This window comes from Juglans microcarpa x Juglans regia, chromosome 2D (assembly GCF_004785595.1).
Source record: "Juglans microcarpa x Juglans regia isolate MS1-56 chromosome 2D, Jm3101_v1.0, whole genome shotgun sequence".
NCBI classification, from domain to species: Eukaryota; Viridiplantae; Streptophyta; class Magnoliopsida; order Fagales; family Juglandaceae; genus Juglans; species Juglans microcarpa x Juglans regia.
In genome coordinates this window covers 6,233,948-6,260,758 of record NC_054596.1, presented here as the reverse complement: position 1 = coordinate 6,260,758, position 26,811 = coordinate 6,233,948, and the positions used below count along the sequence as shown (strand labels likewise).

General features: G+C 34.8%; 2 protein-coding genes across 5 annotated transcripts; both read right to left on the bottom strand.

Moving 5' to 3' along the window:
* Positions 1-406: 406 nt before the first annotated feature.
* Positions 407-5,290, bottom strand: LOC121248146 (NAC domain-containing protein 45-like). Of its 2 annotated transcripts, none has more exons than XM_041146522.1 (7): positions 5,096-5,290; positions 4,607-4,951; positions 3,043-3,326; positions 2,447-2,785; positions 1,894-2,343; positions 1,418-1,502; positions 407-1,334 (listed from the first exon to the last, which is right to left on the bottom strand). In XM_041146522.1, the coding sequence occupies exons 2-7, from the start codon at positions 4,761-4,763 to the stop codon at positions 580-582; spliced, it is 2,070 nt and encodes a 689-aa protein (XP_041002456.1). In that variant the 5' UTR covers positions 4,764-4,951; positions 5,096-5,290; the 3' UTR covers positions 407-579. The 2 variants fall into 2 exon arrangements, with proteins under 2 accessions (XP_041002456.1, XP_041002457.1); XM_041146523.1 differs by having other exon boundaries at positions 4,607-4,860.
* A 5,047-nt stretch (positions 5,291-10,337) lies between these two features.
* Positions 10,338-22,581, bottom strand: LOC121248145 (PH, RCC1 and FYVE domains-containing protein 1). 3 transcript variants are annotated; one of them, XR_005937402.1, is made up of 11 exons: positions 22,182-22,581; positions 20,797-20,883; positions 19,524-19,607; positions 19,340-19,420; positions 19,040-19,234; positions 14,330-16,414; positions 13,402-13,548; positions 12,772-13,175; positions 12,152-12,386; positions 11,385-11,626; positions 10,338-10,557 (listed from the first exon to the last, which is right to left on the bottom strand). XR_005937402.1 is itself a non-coding variant. In XM_041146520.1 (9 exons), the coding sequence occupies exons 1-9, from the start codon at positions 22,230-22,232 to the stop codon at positions 12,284-12,286; spliced, it is 3,237 nt and encodes a 1,078-aa protein (XP_041002454.1). In that variant the 5' UTR covers positions 22,233-22,581; the 3' UTR covers positions 12,086-12,283. The 3 variants fall into 3 exon arrangements, 2 of the variants coding, with proteins under 2 accessions (XP_041002454.1, XP_041002455.1); XM_041146520.1 differs by lacking the exons at positions 10,338-10,557; positions 11,385-11,626 and having other exon boundaries at positions 12,086-12,386; XM_041146521.1 differs by lacking the exons at positions 10,338-10,557; positions 11,385-11,626; positions 19,340-19,420; ... (1 more) ...; positions 20,797-20,883; positions 22,182-22,581 and having other exon boundaries at positions 12,086-12,386; positions 14,330-16,406; positions 19,040-19,207.
* Between the last annotated feature and the right edge of the window lie 4,230 nt (positions 22,582-26,811).

Sequence of the window (26,811 nt, the reverse complement as noted above, 5' to 3'; positions counted from 1 at the left end):
AGTTTGGTATTGACTTACGACTCCATCTTTGTTAAAACTATATGGCCGGAGTTAGATCGAATGTCAGATTTGAATTGTGAAATTGGGCTATACATATTTTAGACTTTTTTTAATGGGATATGTTTTAAACTATGATTAATGAATCGATTTTTTAACCCTAATTTTTAGACTAACACAACGAGCTCCATACAAAGTCCATATGATCAGCTAAAGATCCTTAATATTGGAGCAACTGCTGTACATGCATGCTTCTTCAAAAATTTGGAATAGGCCTTTTGCAGCGCCGTTCGATTGGTGTAATCTACAGATCATCTCGCTCATATATATTCGCGCACATAATATATATATATATATATATATATATATATATATATATATATTCTATCAATATAAATCAATAATAATTATCAAGTAATTATTCCGAGTGTGAATATAAAGTACAATAAGTATAATGAGATCCATTTGCATGGGTAATCTATACCATGATGTGGAGAATTAGGCTGAGTTATGCCCCTCCCAAATTAGCAACTACCGTTAGATCAATTAAATGAAGTAATTAATTAAAAATCAGCAAATTAATCAAGCGTTAGCTATAACACGGTTAGCCCAAACGGTACAAAGAGCCAAAGAAACGGTGAGGAAAATCCTCGTACTCTTGGATAAACCACCAAAACTACTATTCCGGCCACCTTCTGCGTTAATCATCAATGCGATCTGATCTTGATCATCTTTTCTTTCATTGGCCTCCATTATTAATATTCCAGATGCTCTTTCCGCCCTGCACTTCATCATCTTCTTAAACCAACGTTTCCCACTAATATTCAACTTCTCTTCTTCCATTTTATATCCTCCAACGTGTATCTGCACCAAAGAAATTAGCGCGACCATGCAAAGGATAGCACTTGCTATTTCCCTACATGGCTCTACTGATTTGGTGAATGCTGAGAATTTTCCTCTTGCAAATGCCTTGAATTTCCTAAAGAAAGAATCTGATGATCTGTTTTTAGATCCTGTTTGTACATCTGCTTTCTCCCTTGAGAAGCTGTTCTTCATATAAACGGGGTTGAGGTGGATCTTAACCGTCTGCGATGGCACTATTTGGTGAAAGAATGTCTTGGCTACCAGGCGAGTTGAGATGAACATTCCGTGATTAACCTTAACTTCCTCAATAACCTCGAAGCTGCTTGGAGAGTTGGAATAATCATCCATGTTTCCATCATCAAGGAAGTTCTCGCGATCATTTGGCTCATCGTTCATGAAATCAAGCGGGAGATGATTCATCTCTGGGACGTCATTGAATTCGCCAAAGCTTTTGTTATCCCCGCTTTCTCCTGCAGCTGAACTCTTGTTAAAAACTCGAGGAAAACTGAAGTGCCGGCAGATTACAAAACGAAGAAACTGTACATGATTTTGATACCTTGGCCGAACTCATGCTCCTCGCTTCTTCGGAAGCTTGAAATGTCTTCTATTGGAATAATCTTGGGTTCTTCCGCAAAAGTACTCTGTCCATTATGGGTTTTTTCTTTTTTGTAAGATGAACTTAACGATCAATTACTTTCCAGAGAAAAAGTTTAGTAGAATGGAAAACAAAAGAAAGAATGAATTTTGGCTATATATATATATATATATATATATATATATATATCTATATATATGCTTTTGGCCGCTTATGCATGACAATTAGCTAATTGTAATATAATTTAGCCTTATTTATCTAATAATAAGAGAAATACTCTAACTATAGAGTAATCCTGATATGGTTTGACGTTGGATTATAAAGTTATTTTTATTCATGTAAAATAGATCTAATAGACTGTATGAATCCACGTCATAACGTGAGCTTATTTTTATGCAATTTTTTGTTACTGCGGCACTCCTTGTAAAATAAAGTACCTTCTCCAGTTCTTTGTTCGACACTCCCACCCATCTTAAGTTCTCAGCTGCCATCCTCTCTGTCGACTTAAAATCTTCATCCAGATCTCCAATCTGTATTGGCCTCGTACTTGAATCTTCCCAGGATTTGTCAATATATGATCTCTCATGATATCTCAAATCGCTAACTGGATTGTGGGCATGATATTCGTTGTTAATCATAAAGGAGAAATCATCTTCAGGGGCATAATCTTCACCCCATTGGACCGACAGGTTGGATTGATTCATCAGTTCTTGAGAAGCTTGAGCTACTGAAAGGATTTCCTGCAAAAGATCAGTTTGACTACTTTCGCGTACGGGTGTCGACTGTGACATTCTAAAGTCACTGAATTCAGCTTGAGGGAAGTCCTTAACCTCCAAAGGAGGAAGTAATCGATGCTGCAACCTTGCGCACTCTAATGCTATATCGACCTACAAATTGACAGTGTAGCATGCATGGATTTTATTATAATCGGTAAAGATTAAAGGCGGGGCCGGGGATTTTATGATGATAGAAAATAGTAGAAATTTTTACCTTGGACGGATCCGGGTATGAAACAGTTCCATAATTTGGAAATGGCGCCGGGGGTGTAAAGTTAAATGCATCTTTGGATAAGAACTGCATCCATTTCCCATCTGATCTGGTTCCACTGATCTCATGTGATGATCCAGTTTGCATGTGCGGAGAGAAAGAATCATATTGCATTGGATGATCCGAGCTCTCCAAATCTTGATCACATCTTCCCTCAGAATATAGTTCAATGCTTGATGAGTGGTCGCTAGTTAGTTGATTGGTAGTTCTGGTAGCATATTGCTCTCCTATCTTCGGACCTGTTGTACTCTTCTTGAAAACACGACAAAGCGCATACGCGTCCTGCATGTAAATATTTTACAAAGATGAATTCAGTCATGACCAAGCTGTGGGGTAGTTAATTTATTGATCATTTCACTGGTCTCTGGATTTAATTGTGAAAACATCATCAGTTTGATGTCATCATTTGATGTAAAAGTTTATAAGGGAAGCAAATTAAACATGAATTGCTATATTGAAACGGAAAGCCAGCATCATGAAATGAATTTAAAGGAGGAAATATGAGAGAGATCAGAATATATAATATAGGTTGTACGTACCTGCAAGCCTGTAGGAGTACTAGTTTCGCATTCTCTCTCATCCAGCCGATATTCATGCATAACCCAACCTGTTCGAGCACCGTGGGGTGCTCTCCCTCGATAGTAAACTAGGGTTTTCTTCATGCCCACAGCACGCGTCTGAGAGTTCACTTTTCGATCCTTCCCGGTGGCCTTCCAATATCCAGCTTTAGTTGCACGATTAGTCCTTGATCCGTTGGGGTACTTTCGATCCCGTGGACTAAAGAAATACCACTCGAGATCTTTGCTGGGTAATAATGATTTGCCTGTAACGTTTCCAAATTAAATCAATATGAATATGATGCCATAATTTTTGCAAAACCGTGGGGGAGAGAGAGAGAGAGAGAGCAACAATAATGGATCGAATCTATATATTAATTATAGGCTTGAACTGTATCATGTGCATGTGTATGTGTATATGTATATATGTGTGTGTGTGTGTATATATATATATATATATATAATATATCTTCTGTTAAGTTATAAGAACATTTGCATGGACGCAAAGGAGGATAACGGCCTATTCTAAGATCAGCATGCATGCGTTCTTAATTCCCTAATGATGTTCAACTTTTATTCCCTGATCTGCTTCCAAAGAATCTCAACTTGCAGACGATGAAACTATGAAACTATATATTAAATCTGTCTTACGTTTCAGCTGCTAATTAACCAGAATAAAATGTACGTTACAGCTATAAAAGCGCCCAGCTGGTAGCATTGCTTGAAACTTATATCTCAGCTTGCAGACGATGCAATTAATTAAAGCTTTCCTTTTCCCATCCTTTTTGACTTGGTCGCCCGATATGTGTCACTACAGATCTTCAAGTTTACAACAACGTACTATATATAAAGATCATGAATTAAGGGACCATGCTTTAATTTAGGGTCCCATCTAGTACGTACTTCCTTTTCCAACGAGCACATAAATCAAGGTAGAACAGATATTTTTACGTTAAAGTTTAAGATTTTCAACTAGCTAATTATTAAGCATATATGCACGTTCATGAATGCGATTCACTATTTTTTCATTATAGACATGAAAAATGAAAACGAAAAGAAATCAAATCCTGTCTGAACTGAAGGCCGTAGATCACCAAGAGTTCATCAAATCATTAATTGTGTGGGGTCACCTTTTGAAAAAGGTGTTGTGACATGTTTTGATCTTTATCTTTGTGGTCAAGTTTCTAAAGAAAAAATACATTAGCACTTCAAGAAAAAAACAAAAGCATATGAATTATTTTATCTTCATAAACCTCTAACTTTTGTGGTAGGTACTCATGAGTCAAGATGCAGCATTCAAACCAGGAAAAGTATTGTAATTTATGCAGGTCGGTACGCAGCAAATCACTGGACTGGAGAAAGCAATTTTGGAAAAGGTAAGAAATCAGTAAAAGAACTATCATGAAGCCCTAAGAAAAAAGCTTCGTATCACCCATTTGATTTACATGTTAACTTTACCAAGAAGCTTTCCTTGTTGTTTTGAAAATATAAATATTGAAATAAAGAACGATACATAAGAAACCATACAAGAAGTACTGGAACGTACCCGGCAAGTCCCATGGTTCACATTTGTAGAGATCAACTTCAGGGATGATCTCCAATTCAATCGCACGGCCATTAATCTTTCTTTTGAGGTAGTACGCAACGAGTTCCTCGTCGGTAGGGTGGAACCGGAAACCAGGAGGCAATGAAACAGGAGCCATATATATATATATATATGTGTGTGTGTGTGTGTGTGTGTATATATATATTTGATGATCACCTTTTGGAACTTCTTCTTGCACGTCCTTAATTGCAATTCTAGAGAATGAAAGAGGATATGATCACTAGCCTGGTATTACTAAATAACAAGGACCAGCCCTTAAAATCGATAACTATACAACAGCGCGAACTGCATATACACCAAAAGAGAACTGTAGTATTAGCCATAGAGAATAAACCTTAATGAATTCTTCATGTATATGTTAATATAGCAATTAGCAAACACGCACTCCAATTGAGATCAACAGAGAGAGAGAGAGAGAGAGAGAGAGACCTTAGGCAAAAGAAGAAGATCCCGAGAGAGAGAGAGAGAGCGAGAGTTGAGGAGCTAATCAGGCCGGGAGTTGATGAGGCGCAAGGGAGAGAGCGGTGGAATGTGGGTGTTGCTTTGGGGTTGATAAGAAGACAAAAAGAAAGAGAGAAAAGCAATGGAGGCTGCCACCCCCCTCCTACCTCGCTACTTTAACTTTTTATTTGTTTTTTCACAATCAAATTATAACTTGATTCTTGTTATCGTTATTTTGAAGCTGTACACACACACTCTCTCTCTCTCTCTCTCTCCCCAATTATCCCATGCTTCGTTCTCGTCCTTTCTTGGTCCACGTGGTGACATCTTATTGGTTATTTTACCGGCCTTTTCTGTACGAAGAATCCACGTTAACGAGAAACCGAGGAAAACGAATTTCGGCGGCGTTCTAACTCAAGTATGTCCCTTTCACATGCATGCTAGCTGGTTCTTGTTGCGCCTAGTCTCGTCCATTCTATTAATCCCATATAATCATCGCCGATCGAGTCGCTTTTTCTCGTGTGATCATCGTGAGAAATTGTACGTAAATATAATATTCAAATTGCGAAACAACATCAAAGTCTTCCTCTCGAGAAAGTTATATAATGTAACCTATATATTATTCATGGCGAGTTGGCAACTATGTATATAACTAGGAGATCATATTTGGACAAGTACTTGCATGGTTTGATCAAGAAGATCATCAGCATGCACGGCATCCTACCATCTATATTTGAATTGGAAATTTTAACTAAGAGTAATACTAAATACAATCATGAGATATTATGTAAGTGTCGCATACTTTTTTTTTAAAAAGAATGAGGTTCACTATTAAAAATTAATTTTTTTATGTAGGTCTCATATTTATTCATTTTTTTTCAAAGAATACGCGATGCTTATAACATATTCTATAACTGTAAATATCATTTTTTTAAAAATAAATTATAAAATAAATATAGTAAAAAAAAACCTTGTAATCGAGAACTATTTTGTATTATTATTATTTTTTCCTGAGCAGATAAATTGCTATGCCATACAGGAGAATTTACGCTATAAAAAAAATAATACGATAATTAATTTACTATAACTCCGTACCAATCAATATCGACCCCTCCCCAATCGAACAGCGTGACATGCAGCAGGCAAAAGCTCACCAAGGTAATGGAAGACTACGGTCCATCGATCTATAGGGGCCCATGTGGGGCCAGCTTTAGACACGTGAACTAAAGTTACCACGTGGCAGAGCAGGATCGCTTGGTATGTTATCTCATCCTTTTTCCCATATGGATGCCATACACACATACTCTCTTTCATACTTTACCTTTCCATCAATCCAGCTTTTGGTGCTTTTCTCTTTTAAGGGTTTATGCATGCATGCATGCTTGTTGATGGTGTCGATGATATCATGATCATCAATATTTATGTAGATATAGTTGATCATCATCGTTCAAATCTAATTAATGTATAAAATCAAGTCCGATGAAATTCATTTTTGTGTGTGGCTATTAACAAACTAATAAGTTGGATGTTTATTCATGCATGGAATATAATATATTAATAAAGTTCAATTAGTGGGAATTATGTTCATTTAGATCATGCGGGTATAAGGTATTATTCATTTTTGTATAAAGTATTCATCTGTCATAAATAACGATACCAATAAAATTAGTATAACGTACTATTCTTAAAAAAAGATACATGTGTCTCTCATTTGAAAGAGATAAATTATGATTTCTCTCGTAAAGTATAGAGAGATAAAAGAACTTTTAGAATCATTAGGAGGAATCAATATAAAAATACTTGTCATATATAATTTCTTAATTTCTTACAAAAAGAGATTTAGAAATTGGCCTTACGTGTTTATATACATATATAGAGAAATACTCTAACTACAAAGTGATTAAAAAAAAATAATCTCACAAATTAATGTGACTTGATGTGGTTTGTCAGATTGTAAAGTTACTTTTATTGTAAAACAGGTTTGACGGATCACATGGAACCACGTCAGTTGTGGGATTACTTTTGTGTAATCCCTTTATGGCTGTAACATTTTTTAGCACAATTTGTCATATATATATATATATATATATGACAACTTAGCACATTTTTCTATTTCAATTAGTAGGCAATGGGCATATGCATGCGATTATGTATCGTGGGTTGCATGATCGGACGTTGGGCATTCTTTTGATTCCCATTAAAAAAAAAAAAAAAAAAAAAAGTATTTTAATAAGCTTTATAAGTACACACGTACGATCCGCGTTAATTCAAACTGTTGCCGAAAGCAAGGAAGCTAATTCATATAAATTATATACGCGCTTTTTCTAGTCCGAACGCTCATAATCAAAATCCATTCATACTCTTCGAATTCACATGAATTGCAAAAGATCAATTACCTAATTGAAAATTCACAAAAGCAATTAATAATTAATAGTTAAAAACTCATGATTAATAAATCATATTTCAATCCAAAAGAGTAAAGCAATCCTTTCTTTCGTCGGCAATCCATGATTTTTGGACGGGAGAAAAAATCCCTCCCTCCCTCCCTACTCCCAAAAACTCCATACCGTCGAATTAGGAATCGCTTTATGGTGTTAAAATCACTTCTTCATGTGTGCGAAACCCCTATTCGATGAAAAATAAACAGACATAATTCAATTTGATAGAAAATTACTTCTCTCGCTTTCTATATATATATATATATATATATATATATATAATATATTATATATATATATATATATATATACACGTATGCCCGGGAGAAAATATAAATTTAGCTTCGTTTGAAATGGAAATGGAGCATGCCCATAAAGAGGATGTGGAGATTTATTAGGCTAATTAACTGACTCAGAGTTGGTATCCAGGAAATTTAACTCCGACTTGACTTACATAGGCTCAAATCCGACTCTGATTCATAGGATCGGAGTTGGATTTAGACTTTTTTTTGCTTCATATTTAGCTCATTTGTAAATAAGACTTTATATATAATAGATCATTTTTTTGTAGGTTTTCAAGTTTACTAAAAACATTACAGAAACAAAAGAAATAGATTTTAGATATGAAAAAACCAAAAATATAACTAAAAATATTTCATATGCTATGCAAACTGAAAAATAAAAATAAAAATTTAAAGATTAAAAATATACAATGAGCCCTTTAGGCTATTCTTGATATACTTTCATTCATAATTTCGTATTAGAATCTCAAACTCCCAAATCTACTAAAAACAAGAAAATGATTATTCAACTATCTAGCCAAGACCCAAGTTAACACCCAAGGCCCCAAATAACAACTAACAAGCAAAAGCAACCATGAGCCATCACGATCCAATGGCAATATCCATCACCCAATCATTCGCTACTGAATTAATTACAAATAGGAAACACAACTGACCACTCAAATACAAGCCAAATATTATATTAGACTCTACTTAATTGCTACCATATTAGAATCTAGATAATAAATTAATAATCTTATAATATATACATTATACATGATACATGACTAACTATTGTAATATGTATGATAGTGATACTAAGATATGTAGTATGTACATATAATTGATTACTAGTCTATTAATATTCTTGAATTTAACTATATATATAAGTTCTAGACTTTTTATATGAGTACATATAATCAATATATAAATAATACATATTTTTATTAAAGTAAGGTCAAAGTCGGAGTTGGGGCAAGAGCAGAGTCAGTCAGACAACAAATTCGACTTCAACTTTAAATATATAAAAAAAAAAAAAAATTCAAATTTGACGGTATAGAATTGGAGTCAAATTTTTTAGATTTTTGTACAACCCTAATAGAGAATCGATTGTGAACCCATTCCATCATAAAACATGCAACTTAATTTGGGTCAAAACTTCATTGGCTCACGTGCATGAAAATAAACCCGGTACAATTTGGCATGAGGATAACATATACGCATCAAGGGGCCATGGGGATACATGAGGCGACACCTCGTTCAATGAAAAGCATGCAACTTAATTTTGGAGGGGAGGAATTTCAATGCTCATGTAGTGCAAAAATAAACCCAACTTCGTATAGCTAGCATGCACGGGGGTGATGAAGCATGAACAATGATATCATGACGTAACTATCAGAACCTTTTTCAATGAAAAATTAGACGCAATTCAATTTGACTCCATAACAAACTAATCTCTTTTTTAAAAATCCAAACACATTAAAGTCAAAGTCAAAGTCAATGATAACGTAAAAAAAAATACTAATATTTTATTAAGTAGTTGTGTAAAAGTAGTGTAATAATTTGATGTTTGTCATCTTTCTTCTGTTAGGATAAGCTCAATTAACCGGAGATGTACGATTTAGGAGTGATACCTTCATGGGTAGGTGCAGGTCTTCCCCGCACCCGCTCATGCGGGGTAGAGTTTTCATCCCCTCATCCGGCCACTCCAAATGTGTCAATGGCCTATTGGGTTCAAAAATTATTTTTGAGCCCAAAAGTCAAATTGTAAATATGACCATAATTTTAAAACTAATAATATATCATTTTTAAATTTACAAATGTATATTTTATACAAGTTGTAATGTATTAAATGTAACTTTTATATAGGAGACCAAAATAATACAAGTGTCTTACTTAAATAATGTAAGACTCTTGTATTGTCTGATAAGCCAAAGTATTCATTGGCCTCTTATATAAAAATCTTGTTTTTCTATATACAAACAAGTTTGCATACCAATCTGCGTACTAATGTTGTTGCCTTCATATTATAAATTTAAATTAACACTGTTTTTAATAAAATCTACTTTTTGACCAATCATAATAAATAGATACGTATATTAGTGCACATAATCGCTTATAATTAAATTTTTTTATAAAAGTCACACCTACTACACTATAACTTATACAAAGTATTAAGTAAAAACTATACTTAATACATATTACTATATTTATATATAGTAAAACTACTAGTATATATTTATAAATATGTATAAATATATATATATATATAAATATATAAATAAGCGGAGGCAAGGCGGGAGAAATGCAGGACCCAACCCCGCTAGGGGGCCAGATGCGAGGCAGGGTAGCGTGGTGCGGCCCCAGCTGCCCACTCCTAATACGTTTTAACTCCCCCACAAAGCTTAGATTTATTTTTATTATTTTAGAAGCTTTGTTTTATTTGAAGGCTTATTTTGAAATCAGCTATATGATAATTGCGAAAAAATGGCAAAGATTCTGAACATGCAACTTCTCTAGACCAAACCTCTTCCATCGACCTCAGTATTTCTCAACCATTAGATAAAGTTGCAATACATTCAATACCCCGGTAAGAAAAACTAGCATAAAGATTTCTGGGTGCCATCAATTTGGAATTTTGGGTATAGTCACGAGGGTAGAATTAAGTTCCATCAAAACACCAGCTTCCTGTAAAAGCTCTGGCTTTTGTTATACCTGCTTAACCAATATGCTGCAGGTTGCCACAAAATTGTGTGAAGAAACAGAAATAACTCTTAAACTCCATTTTGGTAGGCACAAAGCAAAAAAATATTTTGGAGGATCTACCGGCTAAACTACCTTAATTTATCGAATTGTGAGGCAATTAAAGGTGTGAGCATCAAGGGAATTAAAAAAAAACAAAACAAAAAACTACATGGATTATGTAATCAAAACAGCTGTAGAGTTGTCATCCGATTTTGGATTGCCAAACTTGCTGCTGGAGACCTATAAAATCTGGCTCTCCACTAAGTGATGAAAATCAAGAGCAATGCCGGGGGCTCTTATAAGTTGTCAAATGCTTACCAGGCAATCAGGCACAAATTGAAAGGACTTTCACTTTCCAGATGCAATTTCTTAGAAGCAAAAACAAGAATACCTCGATTATGCATTTTCTTGCAAAAGCTAGCATCTCTAGGAAGCCTACGCAAGCCACTCCTAGAGCTTCAAATTCTATGTTGATCAGAAAAACTTACTAATCCAACCAAACCTAAAACCCTTCTTGGAAAGTTATCTCTTATGACCTTCCACATACCAATCGGTTCAAGAAAAGTATCATAAAGAACCCCTTATGTTCATTTCGTAAAGACCATCTAGAGAATAGAGAGCAACTTATGCAACTTTCTGCATGGATTGAACCAGCTTAAATTGGTATGCGGAATTGGTATGCAGCTTTATATTACAAAGACTGTCATTTCATCTCTGATGAATTGTGTCCCCGGGAGTCCTCAAGGGAAATCATACCTAACAATTATAAGATATTCAGTTTGGATGAGATGGAAAGGGAGAAAAGAAGCTTACTTCTGGAAAACCTGCCAGGTCCTATGTTAGAGGCCATCATCAACGGAAGCTTTATAATTCTTCTGAACTCGGTAAGCACAAAGTTTGATGCAGGTCATATCCATCTTCAGCAAATCTCCATCCATCTTTCTTTTTATCTCATCTAGAAGAGTGGTCATAACAATTCCAAAGCAACAGGAGTGACAATATCATCTCACCATACAGTTGGTTAACCAACATATTAGCTGACAAGTAATTCGTGCCTATCAAAAACATTTTATAGTGGTAATCATTAAATCAATAATGATCACAAAAACTGAAGTAGATAGAAAAGGATAAATCCAATCATTTACTTTATATTTACTAACACCCAACTAATGTCTTTAAATTGGATTCACTAAGACCCCACTCATGTGTTTAAATTATATTCGCTAACACCACACTCACACTTGAAACCAGAAAGCATGTAGATTTTCTTATCAGGAAAAGAAGTATACATTTTAATTGGAAGGTCGAGTCTAAGATTGAAACTTAGCAGAACCTGTTCTGATACTGTGCTAATTCACCAATTATGACAAAAGCTTTAACTGATAGGAAAGGGTAGGTTCAACTTTAAATTATGTTCTCTAACAGTTGTGGTGTATAACTATAATCGGAAATTTTTGTGCAAGTCAATAATTTGAACTGCATCTGGCATGGGGGGGGACACAGAGAGAGAGAGAGAGAGAGATGCTTTTATTGAAAACTGTACACGGATGACATAGGCAAGATGTTCCATATGAATGCACCTAAAGTACTTAAGATTTTTCATCCACTGCACAGACTTCCTTGTAATGCCTAAATGTTATCCACCGGCCATTTGTTAAGGTAGACCAGACCAACACTTATATAGGGCAAATAAAAATTAGCCCTTCATCTGATTATGAAGAGTTGCTATAGCCTTCAATGTCATACTTTTGATACACAATAACTTGATTCTCCCCCCACCATTCCTCTGCTTCCCTCTCGGTGAATCGTTTTCGGCTGCAAAACAAGCAGCAAGTAGCAATTAAGGCTCAGAAAAAGCAAGTAGTGCACTAAGAACTAACAGGACCACATCAAAAACTTGACAATGACATTGACATAACTCACAGTAAGAAGTTCTTTACACTAAACATCTGCTTAAATCACCATATCTAATAATTGCTACCATCACAGAGAGCCAATTATTTTGACAAGTATGCAGTCAACTGCACACAAACACACAAATGCACAAAAGCAAAAGTGCATTTGCTATTCGAATCTATCGTTACACATTCAGACACATAAATTTCCATTAAGTTTCAAGATAAGATCCTATTCATATGTAATGATCAACTTTTTTTTTTTGATAAGTTCATATGTAATGATCAACTTGATAGAAGGTTACCTGAATCTCACTCGTTTCAGCCCCTTATGTCCACTTGGCAAAATTGTAAATGTGATATATACACCGGGTTCGTACTGTTCAACCCATTCAAGTGTTGATGCTTTAGCTCCATTATGTGGAGATTCGGTTCTTGTAACATGTGAATTCTCCATTGATCTGGTGTTTTCATCGCAAACATCTCTCCCGTACTTGGATCTTAAAGTATCAGAGAATATAATAGGAGTATTAGATAGACTATCTACTTCTTTTGGTGATCCTACTTGAGGAGGCAGTTTAGTGGCCACAATCATAGGGCACACCAGCTCAAGGCTATCTTTATATGCTGGTGAGATTTGAGGCGGAGTCGCAGGAACTCCATATTTCAGTTGCGTTTTAGTAGAAACTTTCTCTGATGTCATATGAAGCTGCAAAAAATGATATTTTTGTCAATTAGAACAATGAATTGAGCAAGGGCTTACTTCGTTATCCTCTAAAGATTGAATTGGGAATTTAAGTTATTATTGCATGTGTAAATTTATTGACTTAAAAAAAAAGGGCATGTTTGAAATGGCAGTCGTACATGTCCATTGTAATTTATAAGAAAACCTGAAGCATCAAACCAACCATAAATGCAGGCAAATCAAAATTTACCCTCAATGCCAACGCTTTTATGACCTCCTTTGCTGCCTTACACTTGGCAGTCTCTTCCCTAGCTAGGGACCACGTTTCCTCAATTTTTTTTTGACATTCTTGAATCTTCTGGCTTCTAATCTCATTTTGCTTTTCAAGGCTTCTTGCCTATAAACAGAAAGCAGAGAGAGAATACATCAGCATCAAAGCTTGTAAAGAAAGAACCTTTTTCAATCACAAACCAAAGAAAGCATTTTATGTTTCTCCTGATGCAAATATACAATGGCTGAGGGTGAGAGGTGGTGTCATGTTTTTCTTGACTCCTCCCTTGAATGTCTCTCGCAAATTTCCATTTTTGCTTTATATTTTATGATGCTAATTTCCATAATAATATTAGATTTCTGAATATAAACTTGTGGGACATGATACAGCAATGACAAGCCTATTGTTTTGCTTTCTGCCTAGTCTGATGTAATAGCTTTCTCAAAGCCCAACTGTACAGGACCAATCACAAAAATCAAAATTAACATTTCAGAACTAAAACTCTCCTTCTAGAGGCACCTCGTGCCATGTTGGGGCAGCTATAATAATTTTCTTTTCATCATTAAGCCCTTTTATGAGATTATATTTTCTTTTTCACTAGCAGTTTCACCTTTTTGCATATCCTTTGCCCATATATTACTGCCTGGCTGTAGACCAAAATCTGTGCAAAGGGCTAAAAAAAATGATGCAATTGCAACAGGCCAGTACTTTTTGATGTCACACTTTCCTGTTTGCGGATATGAGTAGCAGTCCTATTTGTCAACTTAAGAATACTCACAAATTACCTATCAGAAAACATTATCTTGTGTGCGTGCACTTACTAAAGAATAGCAGAGACAGATACAGTACAACCAAGAAAAAGAACCTTAAATGGGAATAGTAACAATAACAATAATAAAGCAATTACCTCAGCCCTCAGCCTCTGCACTTCTTCAATGAGCATCTCATGTGATATGCCTTTCAGCCCATTTAAGTCACTGGAAATAGCAGATGCAAAATGAAGGGGGGAAACAGAATATGGCTGACTTTCTGATAGAGGAATAAGTGCTCCAGAATTTTCTGGACAATATGTTTTAAATAAAGGAGGGCATGGGACTTTTCCCCATTGGGGCAGTCCACCTGACAAAGAAGAAACAGGTTCTAAATGCTGCTGATTTTCCCCTTTGTTTTCTAGGGTCTTCCTTCCACCATATTGGCTTCCGTCATCACAAGATTGTCTAATTGACATCATTTGACTCCATTTTGGAGCTAAAAGTCCTTTTTCTTCTTTCTTATCAGGGAAGAGTTTTCGTTGGGTCAAGTGCTGTTTTGGACTGCAACTTTCTAGTTTTAATAGCCTACCTGAATTTGTCATTTTCTGCAGATTATTAAAGCATGGATCACAGACTCTAAAAGCCTTGCTAGTATTAGGTGCAAGAGAGGCATTTGTAACCTTCTTACTACAACATGAATGGCAGAACAGGAGACCACAGTTGTAACAGTTATGCTTCTTCCTTGTAAATCCAAAAGATAATTTGCATGCAGTACAGGATGACTGATCACTAACAGAAATAGATTTGTGTAGACAGATTGCAGCTGTGAAACTTGATCCACAAGCAATACTTTCCACCTGCCTGGCCCTCAAAGCCTCTACTAAAGTGGGTAAGTTTCTGTCTTCTATATCACCTAATCCTAACTGCCCATTGGCACCCTTTCCCCATGTATACACATTTCCACTAGACGTCAAGACAGCAACATGATATGAACCTGATGATATCTCCTTAACAGACTCTTCTTTAAGCTTCCCTTCAACAATTGTGATTGATCTATCCTTGCCCAGTGGATTCCCTAACTGCCCGTGCATTGCACTTCCCATTGTATAAACGGTACCCAAATTGGTAAGCCCAACTGTCAGTGTTCTTGCACAACAAATTTGAACAAAATCATGATCCACTAGTTGTGCAACACATGTTGGTAAAAGGTTTCTCTCTTCATTAGCATGCCCAAGCCTTCCCTTATCCCCATCACCCCATGTAAATAATTTCCCACCTTTAGCATTAAATCTGAAACGGTCAACCACAATGTCAACAATAGCAGCGGTATGCCATGATCCACACGCAACAGATTTTACCCACAAACCTTTGAGAGATTCAACTTCTTTTGGCTGAGAAACACTCTGAAGATTACCGTGCCCAAGAACCCCAAAAGTCCCATCTCCATATGTAAATAACTGCCCAGAGGTGGAAACAATTGCCGTATGCCATTCTCCACAAGAGACATTTGATATAGTTACACCATCCAGAGGGCCAGAAATTTTTCGTGGCAACCATTGACTTCTATTTCTCTCACCCCTTATATCACCACCACAACCATTTTCACCCCATGTATATAGCTCACCAGAGTCAGTTAGGGCACATGTTTGATATTCACCACAGGCAACAGATTTTACACGGACCCCTGCTAAAGAGTCAACAATTTTAGGCAAGCTCTCATCTATATTTATCTTGTGCCCCAGCCTACCCCCCTTCTCCTCACCCCAGCAATATACTTCCCCATGTGTGGTGACTAAGGCAGCATGTTTCTCTCCTAAAGATAAGTTCTGCACGTCATACTTCATGGCGGATTCCAGTATTTTGGGTAATAAAGCATCCACTTGCACTCCATTATAGTTCCCAAACCAATCCACCCCACCACCAATAATCCCCCCTCCCATTCCTTCACCCCAAAGCAAAACATCCTTCAAAACCTTGTTCTTATCTTTTTGCCAAGATCCACAAGGCATAGAAAGTCTAAGAGGCGCATTCTTTTCATGTTTAGTATTCACAGTTGGTAGCCCCTTCTTGAGATTATCCGCTTCAATATATGGAGAATTTGGAATTGAGATAGCCAGTGTATTCTGCACATTTGATAAGACTGACTCCGATGAACAGAAGCAATCAGAAGAATATGATAAGCCATCAGAAAAACACCTTTCTGAATGAGACAGAGTAGGACTCCCAGATAAACTGTGCACCTTCAAGAAGCACAACAGTCATGAGAGAGGTGGTTGATACGTGCCATCTTCTTGTTTTATTTAGAAGAAATTAATGTTGCCTAATTTTCATCAATCTATCATTTTTTTTTTTTTTTTTATAAGCAAGCAATCTATCATCTTGAACATAGTTAAATCAAATAATAAACATCAAATGTATGGCATGACAATCTATCAGAGAAACAATAAATTATCTTGAAAGGAGAGATTTGTAAAACTGAACTTATCTAGAACAAGCATGGTTTGACAAACATCAGGGAGGGAAATGGAAGATCGTTATGAGATTCACAAATATTCGTCAAATACATCTGACTTTCTTCAGTAGAACTCAGGTAGTTGCACTCTCCAATTTGATAATCCAAAAAGCCACAGGAAAAAAATTATAAAAACAAATGGGAGTTCAATGCATCCCATTCTTTTACTAAGATGAAATCAGAATTTTTTTTAATCTTATTTTATTATACTTCATATCATCCAAGTACTTGTTTTTGGAATAATAAGAGAAGATTTTGTGAAGATAGAAATTTAATATTGGTACCAAAGAATAGCTAAGCATTGAAATCTTTGGTATACAAAAGATGACGCTGGATTAAATTATACAAGAGTTTTGTACTATTTTTTTTTTTTTATAAGTAATCAAAGATGTATTAATAAAGATAGGCAAAGCCCAAGTACACAAGATGTTGTACAAGAGATGAAACCTATCTAGTCGAAGTAAGGGAAACTAGAAAATCATGAAAATTCAGGCCATTAAAATCCAAAGTAATGGCCCATAGAAATAAAGTATGGAAAAATAGTGTTCTAAGTTCCTCCAGGGACCGCTCTTTGTTTTTGAAGGTTCGATCATTGCGCTCTTGCCATATACACCACATAATACAGATCGGGATCATCTTCCACACCGCCTTGATTTGTTGCGCTCCTCTCGGAAGTGTCCAGCTAGCCAATAGATCTACCACCGTTGCAGGCATAACAAAGGCTAACTCTATCCGGCTAAAGACTTCGACCCACAAGGCTCTAGTAGTCTCACAATGTAGCAAAATGTGTTCTACTGTCTCGCCAGATCTCTTGCACATGCAACACCAGTCTAGTATAACTAATCGGCGCTTCTTCAGATTGTCGGTAGTCAGAATCTTCCCCAATGCTGCTGTCCAAGTAAAGAAGATCGCTTTCGGAGGCGCCTTATTTCTCCAGATTCTCCTCCACGGGAATGGGGTAGTGGCAGTTTGGGAAAGGGACTTATAAAAGGATCGAACTGAGAAAATGCCCTTACCCGCGAGAGTCCACCAGAGCCTATCGACTTGCTGACTATTTGGCTTCACAGAATAAAGCAAGTTGAAAAAAGCCTCAAAGATGTCCATTTCCCAGTCTTGCGCCGCTCTACTAAATGTGTCGTTCCACTGCACCTGGTCCCCTGTTAGAAGCATAAGGTCCTCTATCGAAGCTTCCTGGTTGCATGCCAACTGAAAAATAGCTGGAAATGTATCCTTTAGGGCCTCATTCCCACACCATATGTCCCTCCAAAACTTAATGCGAGAACCCCTCCCCAACACCAATTTGGAATGGCTACTAAAATCCTCCCACCCCTTCCTAATGTGTTTCCAAACTCCCACACACAAGAGTTTTGTACTATTGTTGAATACTAATCAAGAAATAGGGATCATTGGGCTAATTTGGTATCAGTACTTCCACTCCCACTTCATTAGGGGAGGAGTAAGAGAGAGACAAAAGGAAAAAGATTAGAGCTTGAATTGAGAGGAGAGGAGGAGAATGACTGGGAGGGGTTCAAGGTTTTTTAGCCTTCGTAAGAAAAGAAGAATTAGGTAATGGAATCCTTGAAGATTTTCTACAAGCTTTTTCTACATCAAATTTTAGTTTCTTGATTTAATTTTACATTAGACTACTTTAAGAAAAGCAGAAACATTAATGCTTAACATATAATAGTACATATCCACATATATATTTCACATTCAATATGATACATTAGCATATATAGCATATAGCACATACAACCTATAGAATGTACAGCATATTTAACATATACATATTAATATATGCAGATTTATACACATATGTGCTATACATTTACAAGCCTTAAAGGTGCTGAATCAAGCCAAGTTGAATGAGCTTAAATTGGGCTTATGCGAGTTAGACCTATTTGATATTTGAACTAAACTTTTTGTTCAAGCTGTTTATTAAATAACCTAGTTTGAGTTGTACTTGTATATGGATTGAGAACTAAGGTTTGGTTAAGTTGAATTGGGTTCTATGCAAGATTTAGCATTTATGCACAAGTTGATTACAGTTTATTCTTCAGGATATGAAAAGAGGCATGGCAGATAAAAGAAGCACCATAATGAGTACCATCATCATTTTTTGTAAAATCAACACTTGGAAAGGCTTTGGACAAGAAGGATGATTGCCAAGGGAAATTACCTAATTGACCAAACATTATCAATGTGTTATTTTTTTCTCTTTTGCTAGGATTTTTTGCAAATTTTTTCATAGACAGTTTTTAAAATTTGCCTGATTATTTGAAACTATTTTTGACATTAATTGATCTTGACTCTATCAAAAAACTAAAGAAACACAAAATGAGGTATTCAAAACCTGTGAAAGTTCGTCGGCATCCTCCAAAAGTCCTAAATGGTGCTTTCTTCGAAAGAACCCAGCAGGACTGCTGACACAAGTTTGTACCCCTCTGCGGCTCCTTGACCTACTTAACGGCCTATGATGTTGACACCTGGATAATAAAGCTCTCAAGCCTAAATTCCAACTATCAGCCTGAAATTTGTCCTTGCATATCTAGAAAAAAGTGAAGCTATTAGTCTTAGCCAAATAAGGATAATACAAACTGTAAAAGAAATATAATTTTCTCATATAAAAACCATGACTATTGAGATTAATTACCAAATCAAGTGAGCGTTCACCACATATCAGTGAAAATGACTGACATTCCTTTTCGGGCTGAAGTTGCCCCTGAAAGTGTATCTGAGAGAAGAGGAATTCCCATTCCAAAAATAATAAAGGAGATATTTTAAACCCCAGCAATCAAGGGATAACCAAAAGAGAGGCGTAAGCATTTTTTACATACCTGTCCTGAAATTATCTCCTTAACTGAGCTTAATTTCAATTGCTTTTCCTTCTGCCCGGAATACCAAATCAAATATTTCTCATCCTGAAACCAAAACAAATCAAAGTCTTGATCATCTAAGTCTAGCATAATCTTTCCAGAAGCAAGGGTAGATAAAGGTAAATAGATTAATAACCACAATAATATTTGCGGGGTGTTGCTTTAGATGAATAGCATAACAAAAATATTTGCATGGTGTTGTTTGGGCATTGAATGTTTTAATTTTGGCTAGAGTTCCACAATGCCCATTCGTTTACTTTGAATATTGATTAACATGTTCATAGAAAAGAAGCAATCAAATTGTCTGACACAAACCAAGCTAAATGTCTATAACACAATAAATGAATTGCATTGTGCTATACATGTCATTAGATAATCAATGTATGAAGACAATACATAAACCCCAGTTTATGTCTCCTAATCTACTTGAGGATTCTTATATTGGCCTACCCTTGACTACATCAGTGTACAAAAACCCATGTACAGCAAATTCATAAGCACTTTCTAATAAATTATATATGCACCTCCATGACAAATCATAAATATTAAAGAACACAAAATAAGGAATATCAGTAATTTATCAACTCCCTTGTTCACACAAAAGAAGCAGTGTAAGTCCACATAAATACATTAAACTATAAGCATGATGCATAATTGCTGCATATAAAAAAGTGAGCGTCACTAGAATTGTTGCAGCACCATCTCATATTCCTCAAATATCTAGAATAAAACCCAAACTAAAATCAGCCTGAAAGCCCTTTTCCATACCTTTTATCACCCTTTTCAGTTGAAGCAGTTCATTAATATATTAAAAGAAGGTTCTAAATCAGGAAGTTGAAATTACACAGTTGGACTTGTGTATGTTGACAACATAGAAGTCGTGTCCTTTTTTAGCAGCCATTATTATCTCTGTAGATAAGTTACATGCCACAACTAACTATTTTGTGTCACTAAATGCCACAAAAGGGCTATCTACAACAACTGGCAGTTCCAAAGCCTACAAGTTCTCACACAAATTTTAGGAAACAAATTTGTCAAAGGAATAGATGTGGATGAAAGATAGTTGACTGAATTAGGTCGTTCCTTTGCAGAAATCTAGTTGCTCAACACAATTCATTAGCACTGAGCCAGTAAACATGATCACCATACATATGGAGTAATATAATCCTGCATTAACATGAAAATGTAACAATCTCATAATACTAAAAAGAATTACAACATCATATGTACACACCGTAGAAAGCCTAAAAGGGAAACATTTGGGCTTCCCTCTTCGTCCACACTTCAAAAGATATGCACCCTTCTTTATGGATACAATTGCCTGCACGGACTCACAGAGAAAGGTTTCAGCATTTTGAACGGCGCCGGGGGGGGGGGGGGGGGGGGGGGAGACCATCATCAAACTACTTTAAATCAAAATAAGTGCCCCTTCTTCTACAAAGCACATACTTCCACGATAGTGAGAATTCTTTAATACTTCGAAATCTTCAACGCTTCAAGATCGTATGATGTCAATCTCATGAATTAAAGGATGCAACAGAATTTAGGGGAAAAAAAAAAGCCTCGAAGTTTACTTCTCTTCCTTTTACTCATGGTTTCCTCAGCAATAAGTTTGAGGTCAAAAAAGCATTTTGTGTGGCCCACCTCCCAACTTCTTTTATCATTATATCAAACTCACAGTAAGCTTGATATCCTATGATCTCAACCTCATTTAATATTGATCTAGGTTGGAATATGTTTCAGTTTCAAAAATCTCAAATTATTGTATGAAACTGTAATTAAAATAAAAATTATTTGTCAGAGAATGAGTAACATTTGATGCAACGAGACTAATAAGAAAACATAACTAAAGAGAGTCCGAAAGCTAGTTAAGACAGAGATTGCATCAAATTTTACTCTCAATGTTGTAGATTATTTCATTCAGTAAGAGGTGGATTCTTCATCACTTTCATAAAACTAAAGCCATTCTACGTGACCCCTCATTGCAGAAGTGGGTAAGAATCAAATCAAAGCTCTGGAAACCACCACCAGCAATGGAAACTACAGCCTTTCGTAGTCTTAGAAGAAAAACCCATTTTTCTTCCCCCACACCCCCCCCCCCCCCCCCAAAAAAAAAAAAAAAAAATACAAACATTACATCGTAAGAATTGCCGTCAGCATTTGATCTCTGGTAATAGGACCCATTTCAATGTTTTGGCAACTACAAAACACAGTATTTTCAAATCACTATGAACATGAGAGACATGTAACTTATCCAGGCCATATTAAAGAGTAAAAGATAAACACAACAGTAAAAAATTTGAAATCACAATTGGGCGCAGTGTTCACAAAAAACCACAAAACGGTACTAACAAAAAAGTAATAAACTTTCAAAACAATGTCGCACAATGCCCAGTTATACATCCCCAGCACCCCTCCCCTCAAAGCCCCCACTTCGTAAAAAAAAGGGGGCAATAGCTTATTGATCCATACAACAGAAAGAACTCGACTTTCCAACACAAAATTCAATAGGAAGTTTGCATCAGTAATTGCCAACCAAGTTTGGAACCACAAATGTGATTTCAAAAGAACCAAACGGGCATCATTTCTCAGAAAAAGCAAAGAAAACCAAAACAAGACCTGTTCAACTGCCCTGTCAAAGGGTACTGTAGCTAAGGATTCTTCACCCATTTTTTGCGGAGAAGTTCATAGAAGAGAGAATGGCCAACAAAAGAAGCGGAATGAGGAACCCCGGTTTCCCAACAAGGAAACCTTAACAGCAGAATGTGTGAGAACTTAGCATGCAGAGAATCAGATGCTTCCTCTGCTTTGCACAGAGCATAGGCATTTTAGAGAGAGAGAGAGAGAGAGAGAGAGTTCTTTATTTCTTTTTCTGTTTTTCTGGCCGGGGTGTCTTTTTTAACAAGGGGCCTCTCTCTTTATACTGAATCTGTTTTTCCTTCGCCCGGAAAAGAAAAAGAATCTGTTTTTTCCTTTACTGTTTGTTCACTTCGTAAGTCGAGCGGGGAGAGAGACAGAGACACGGTCACTAGACACAAAAGAGGTTTAACAAGTAAACTAAGCTCCCATATCACATGCGCTTCTATATTATAATATTTGACGAGTCTATTTACCACATGCTGTTCTGTCGTCTACGTTCCCCCTTTTTCCTGCGGTGGGCAGCAATCCATTTTCATCCTTTAATTTATATCTATATATATATATATTATAATTTAATCTCTAATATTTTTTAAAAAAATATTTATTTTAAATTTAATATTTTACTTCAAATTATATCAATTTATAAATTTAATTTTTATTTTTAATATATTTCACTAAAATTAATAAAAGAATCTGGTTGGAATTACTTATATATCGACAAAGGCCAATTATTAAGTAACTAATTAGGTGTTGTTTAGACAGTAGATTGAGTTGAGATGAAAATTGAATAAAATATTATTATAATATTATTTTTAAATATTATTCTTGGTTTTAGAATTTGAAAATTTTGAATTATTTATTTTATTTTATGTGAGAATTTAAAAAAATTATAATGATGAGATGAAATAAACTAAGATGAGATTAAATATTTTCACTATTACGTAACCTAAATGTACGCATTTATTTTTCTATTGTGTTGGTTTTTTCAAAAATAAATAAATAAAAGACTTCATCATCCATCTCTATTAATTCCACGGGTTTTCCCTTTCTGACGTAGCTTTTTGTTAAATCATCATAACATGTAAATCATACAAGTGATCTCTTTTATATCTTGACCGTTACTTTTAAATTAAATGGCTGAAATTTTGTCTCATCAATGCTAATTACTTCTACCAATTCCTAAAATACAAGATATTAGGATTACGATATTGTTTCAAATTAGTTTTTGAATTAAATTGAAACTTTATTAATTTGCTCTTTGACGTGGGTTTTGGACGAAGCCATTTTCTTTGAACATTAACATATATCGCAAGCAATTAATAGCATGAGTTTGATAAATATATATTGTAAAACAAGCCACATTCACAGAAATATATCCCATCTAGGCAACAAAAAAAACAATAGACAGTCGCATACGTTGTAATTTGCAATATTTAATTTTCTAATCACAGGAACCGGTAATCTTGATTTAGTAATCAATGCCAAGAACTATTCAAATGCCTTTACATATATGTTCATCGAGTGTGTATATATAATGCTATGATCTGTCTCTTGAATCAGTCGATAGTATAAGGTCTAATCTCCAAATAAGAGAATAAGTTTCGAACTGCCCCTACCCATTTACAAAAAAAAAAAAAAAAAAAATGTAATTACGTAAATTCAATATAACCCTAAAAGTAAGGAGAAAAAAATGGAGCTGGTTGGGTTATACGTTGCCAATTCTGTACTCAAACCAAAACAGGAGAAAAGGAAATTACGTTGAACCTACGTATATGTAACTCATCTGGAGAAAATAGGAGAAAATCTCCGAGACCTTTATTATATGGAAGGTGATTGTGTGAAATTTGAAATTTAAATTAAATAAAAAAACTTAAAATTTGAAAAGAAATCTTTAATATTTCTATATACTATATAAAGCTTCACTAGCACATTAAAATGATTAATTGTATAATAAGTTGTAAAGAGCGCAGTCGTACAGACATCATTATTCCAAGGACTTGGGACTTCTTGAACAAGAATACTAGACATGCATGCATTATATATCATGCACCATATTTTCACCCCGAAAATTGACAGCTACGTACCCAAAGAAAAGATCTGTTGATATTCCTCTGCCATTATAATCTCATTGCACATGAGTTTGTACCTTTTGATCGATCTCATGGGCCATTTACGATTTTGATCATGACAAATTGAATAGTCAACTGCTGAACATCAAAATCGTTACCTAAATTGAAAGGACTTTTATGTCACGATCCCTATACCTAAAATCCAATGAAAATGAACTCCATGATATAAGTTTGTGTATTGCATGCATGCATTCTTCTTGTGCTAACATATATCAAATGGCCGCCGGGGCCCAGGAAGCCGGCGGCCTCCACAACCGTATATATGACCGGTAGTCCCTGTTTGACAACCACTCGTATCATTAATCTGATGAAACTAACTATATAGCTGGCTAACTTTAAAAGAAAATATCGGCAAACATCATTAGATCATGTTTGGATAGTTAGTTCAGATAGAGACATGCAGTGAGTTAGTTTTATAAGGGTATGAAATGTTCCAATAAATTAGTGAAAAATTTTACTATTTTTATTAAAAAAATACTTTACACACAAAAATTACGTAAAATTAAATTTATATATTGATATAATTTAATATAGTATGTCAGATTGTAAAATTATTTTTATTATAAAATAAATTTAACAGATTTCATGAAACATATCAATTTATAGATTTATTTTTATATCAACTCATTAGATCATATATATATATATATATAGCAGTTGTCAATATAAAATTGGTTGCCGCCGAGAGTCCGAGACCGAGAGAGAGCTAAATTAGTCAAAACAAAATAGGAGATAACTGTGCAATTCATGTTTCGGGTCGCGCAGACAGCCTAAAGTTGTGCGAGAGAGAGAGAGAGAGAGAGAGAGAGAGTAGACGTTACGGGTGGTGGATGAGAAAGGAACTTCTAGCTGTTCATAAATGCCGATTGCTTCCAAAATTAGGTTTACAAAAGTCAGAGGTGCAGATCAGAGCCCTGGCAAATCGCCGCTCATCTTGGACTCTCTTCGACGTTTCACCACCTTTGCACAGCATGACTTTTAATCCTTATATCCATTTCGCATTGAATTTAAAAGTTGTTTTCGTGTGAATACAGGATACTCATGTGGCTATAAATATATGAGTAGTGTTATCCATGAGTCCTACATTCTATATACTTATTTAAAAACATGTTATTTTATTTTTTTATTATATTTTATTTACAAATATGTCTGAAATCATTTTTATTATGTGGATAACATAGTAAAATAATATATTTTTAAGTGGGTGTAAAGTTTATGTTTAGAAATTTTCTAAATATATACATATATAGTTATGAGTTCTTTTTACTCAGCAGTTTTAATACACTATGGAGTGTTTGGATTGGAAAATATTTTCAATACATTTTATCTCATCTTATCATTATAATTTTTTTAAATTTTAACACAAAATATAATAAACAATTTAACTTTTTCAAATCTCAAAATAATATTAATATTAAAAAATAATATTCTAACAATATTTTATTCAACTTTTAACTTTAATCTAAAACCATCATATCTCATTTAATCTCATCTTACTATCTAAACAGCTCATATGTATCTATCTATTGAGAAAATAAAAATAAAAAGAAAAAAAAGTAAAAACAGGTTTGCAGTTTAAGGTTTATGAATATAATTTTTTTATAGTTATTAGTTGAGTAGTAGTAAGGAGAGATTTGAATAGTTAGTTGAGATGATATGAGATGAAAGTTGAATAAAATATATATTGTTAGAATATTATTTTTGTTTTAAAATTTGAAAATATTGAATTGTTTGTTATATTTTGTATCTAAATTAGTGAAAGTTATAATGATTAGATGATATGAGTTGAGATAAGTTTTGAATCCAAACCTCTCTCGAGTAATATTACATACAATTATAGAGTGTGCAAGCGTCAAACAGTCGCTTTAAAAAAGAGTGGAGTCTACTATTAAAAAATTAATTTATTTTTATGTGTATCCCGTATTTATTCACTTTTTTCATAATGATTGTACGACGTTTATGCACTCACGACTGCAACTATCATTATATATATAGATATATAAAATTTAGTTTAGAAGATATTTGGCCCACATGATTTATGAAAAGTTACACCTCGTATTGTAACTTAATCTCAAGTTCTCAACGGATTATATAGTACTATAGATGACAACAATAATAACTACAACCATAAAATTAAGAATTTTAGGATAAGTTCTAAATTTTAAAATGTTCATCATCATATTCGTTATGCTATTGTTGATCGTGATCCAATTAACACGGGTATATAGGAATTTTTGTGGGACAAATTTGATGTAAATATCCTTGAAAAAATTATAATTCGAAAAATGGAAATATTTAATTTCTCCTGTATATAGTACTGTACATGATGATGCACCTCTGCTGATCTGTATATATTATTTACAATGACATGGTTCTTAAACATCATGTATATATATTTGATGCATGGCAGATCAAGATCAAAAGAAAAAGAAAGAATCTTATCTTCCAAGTGTGGGGGGTCCATGCGGTGCGGACTACAA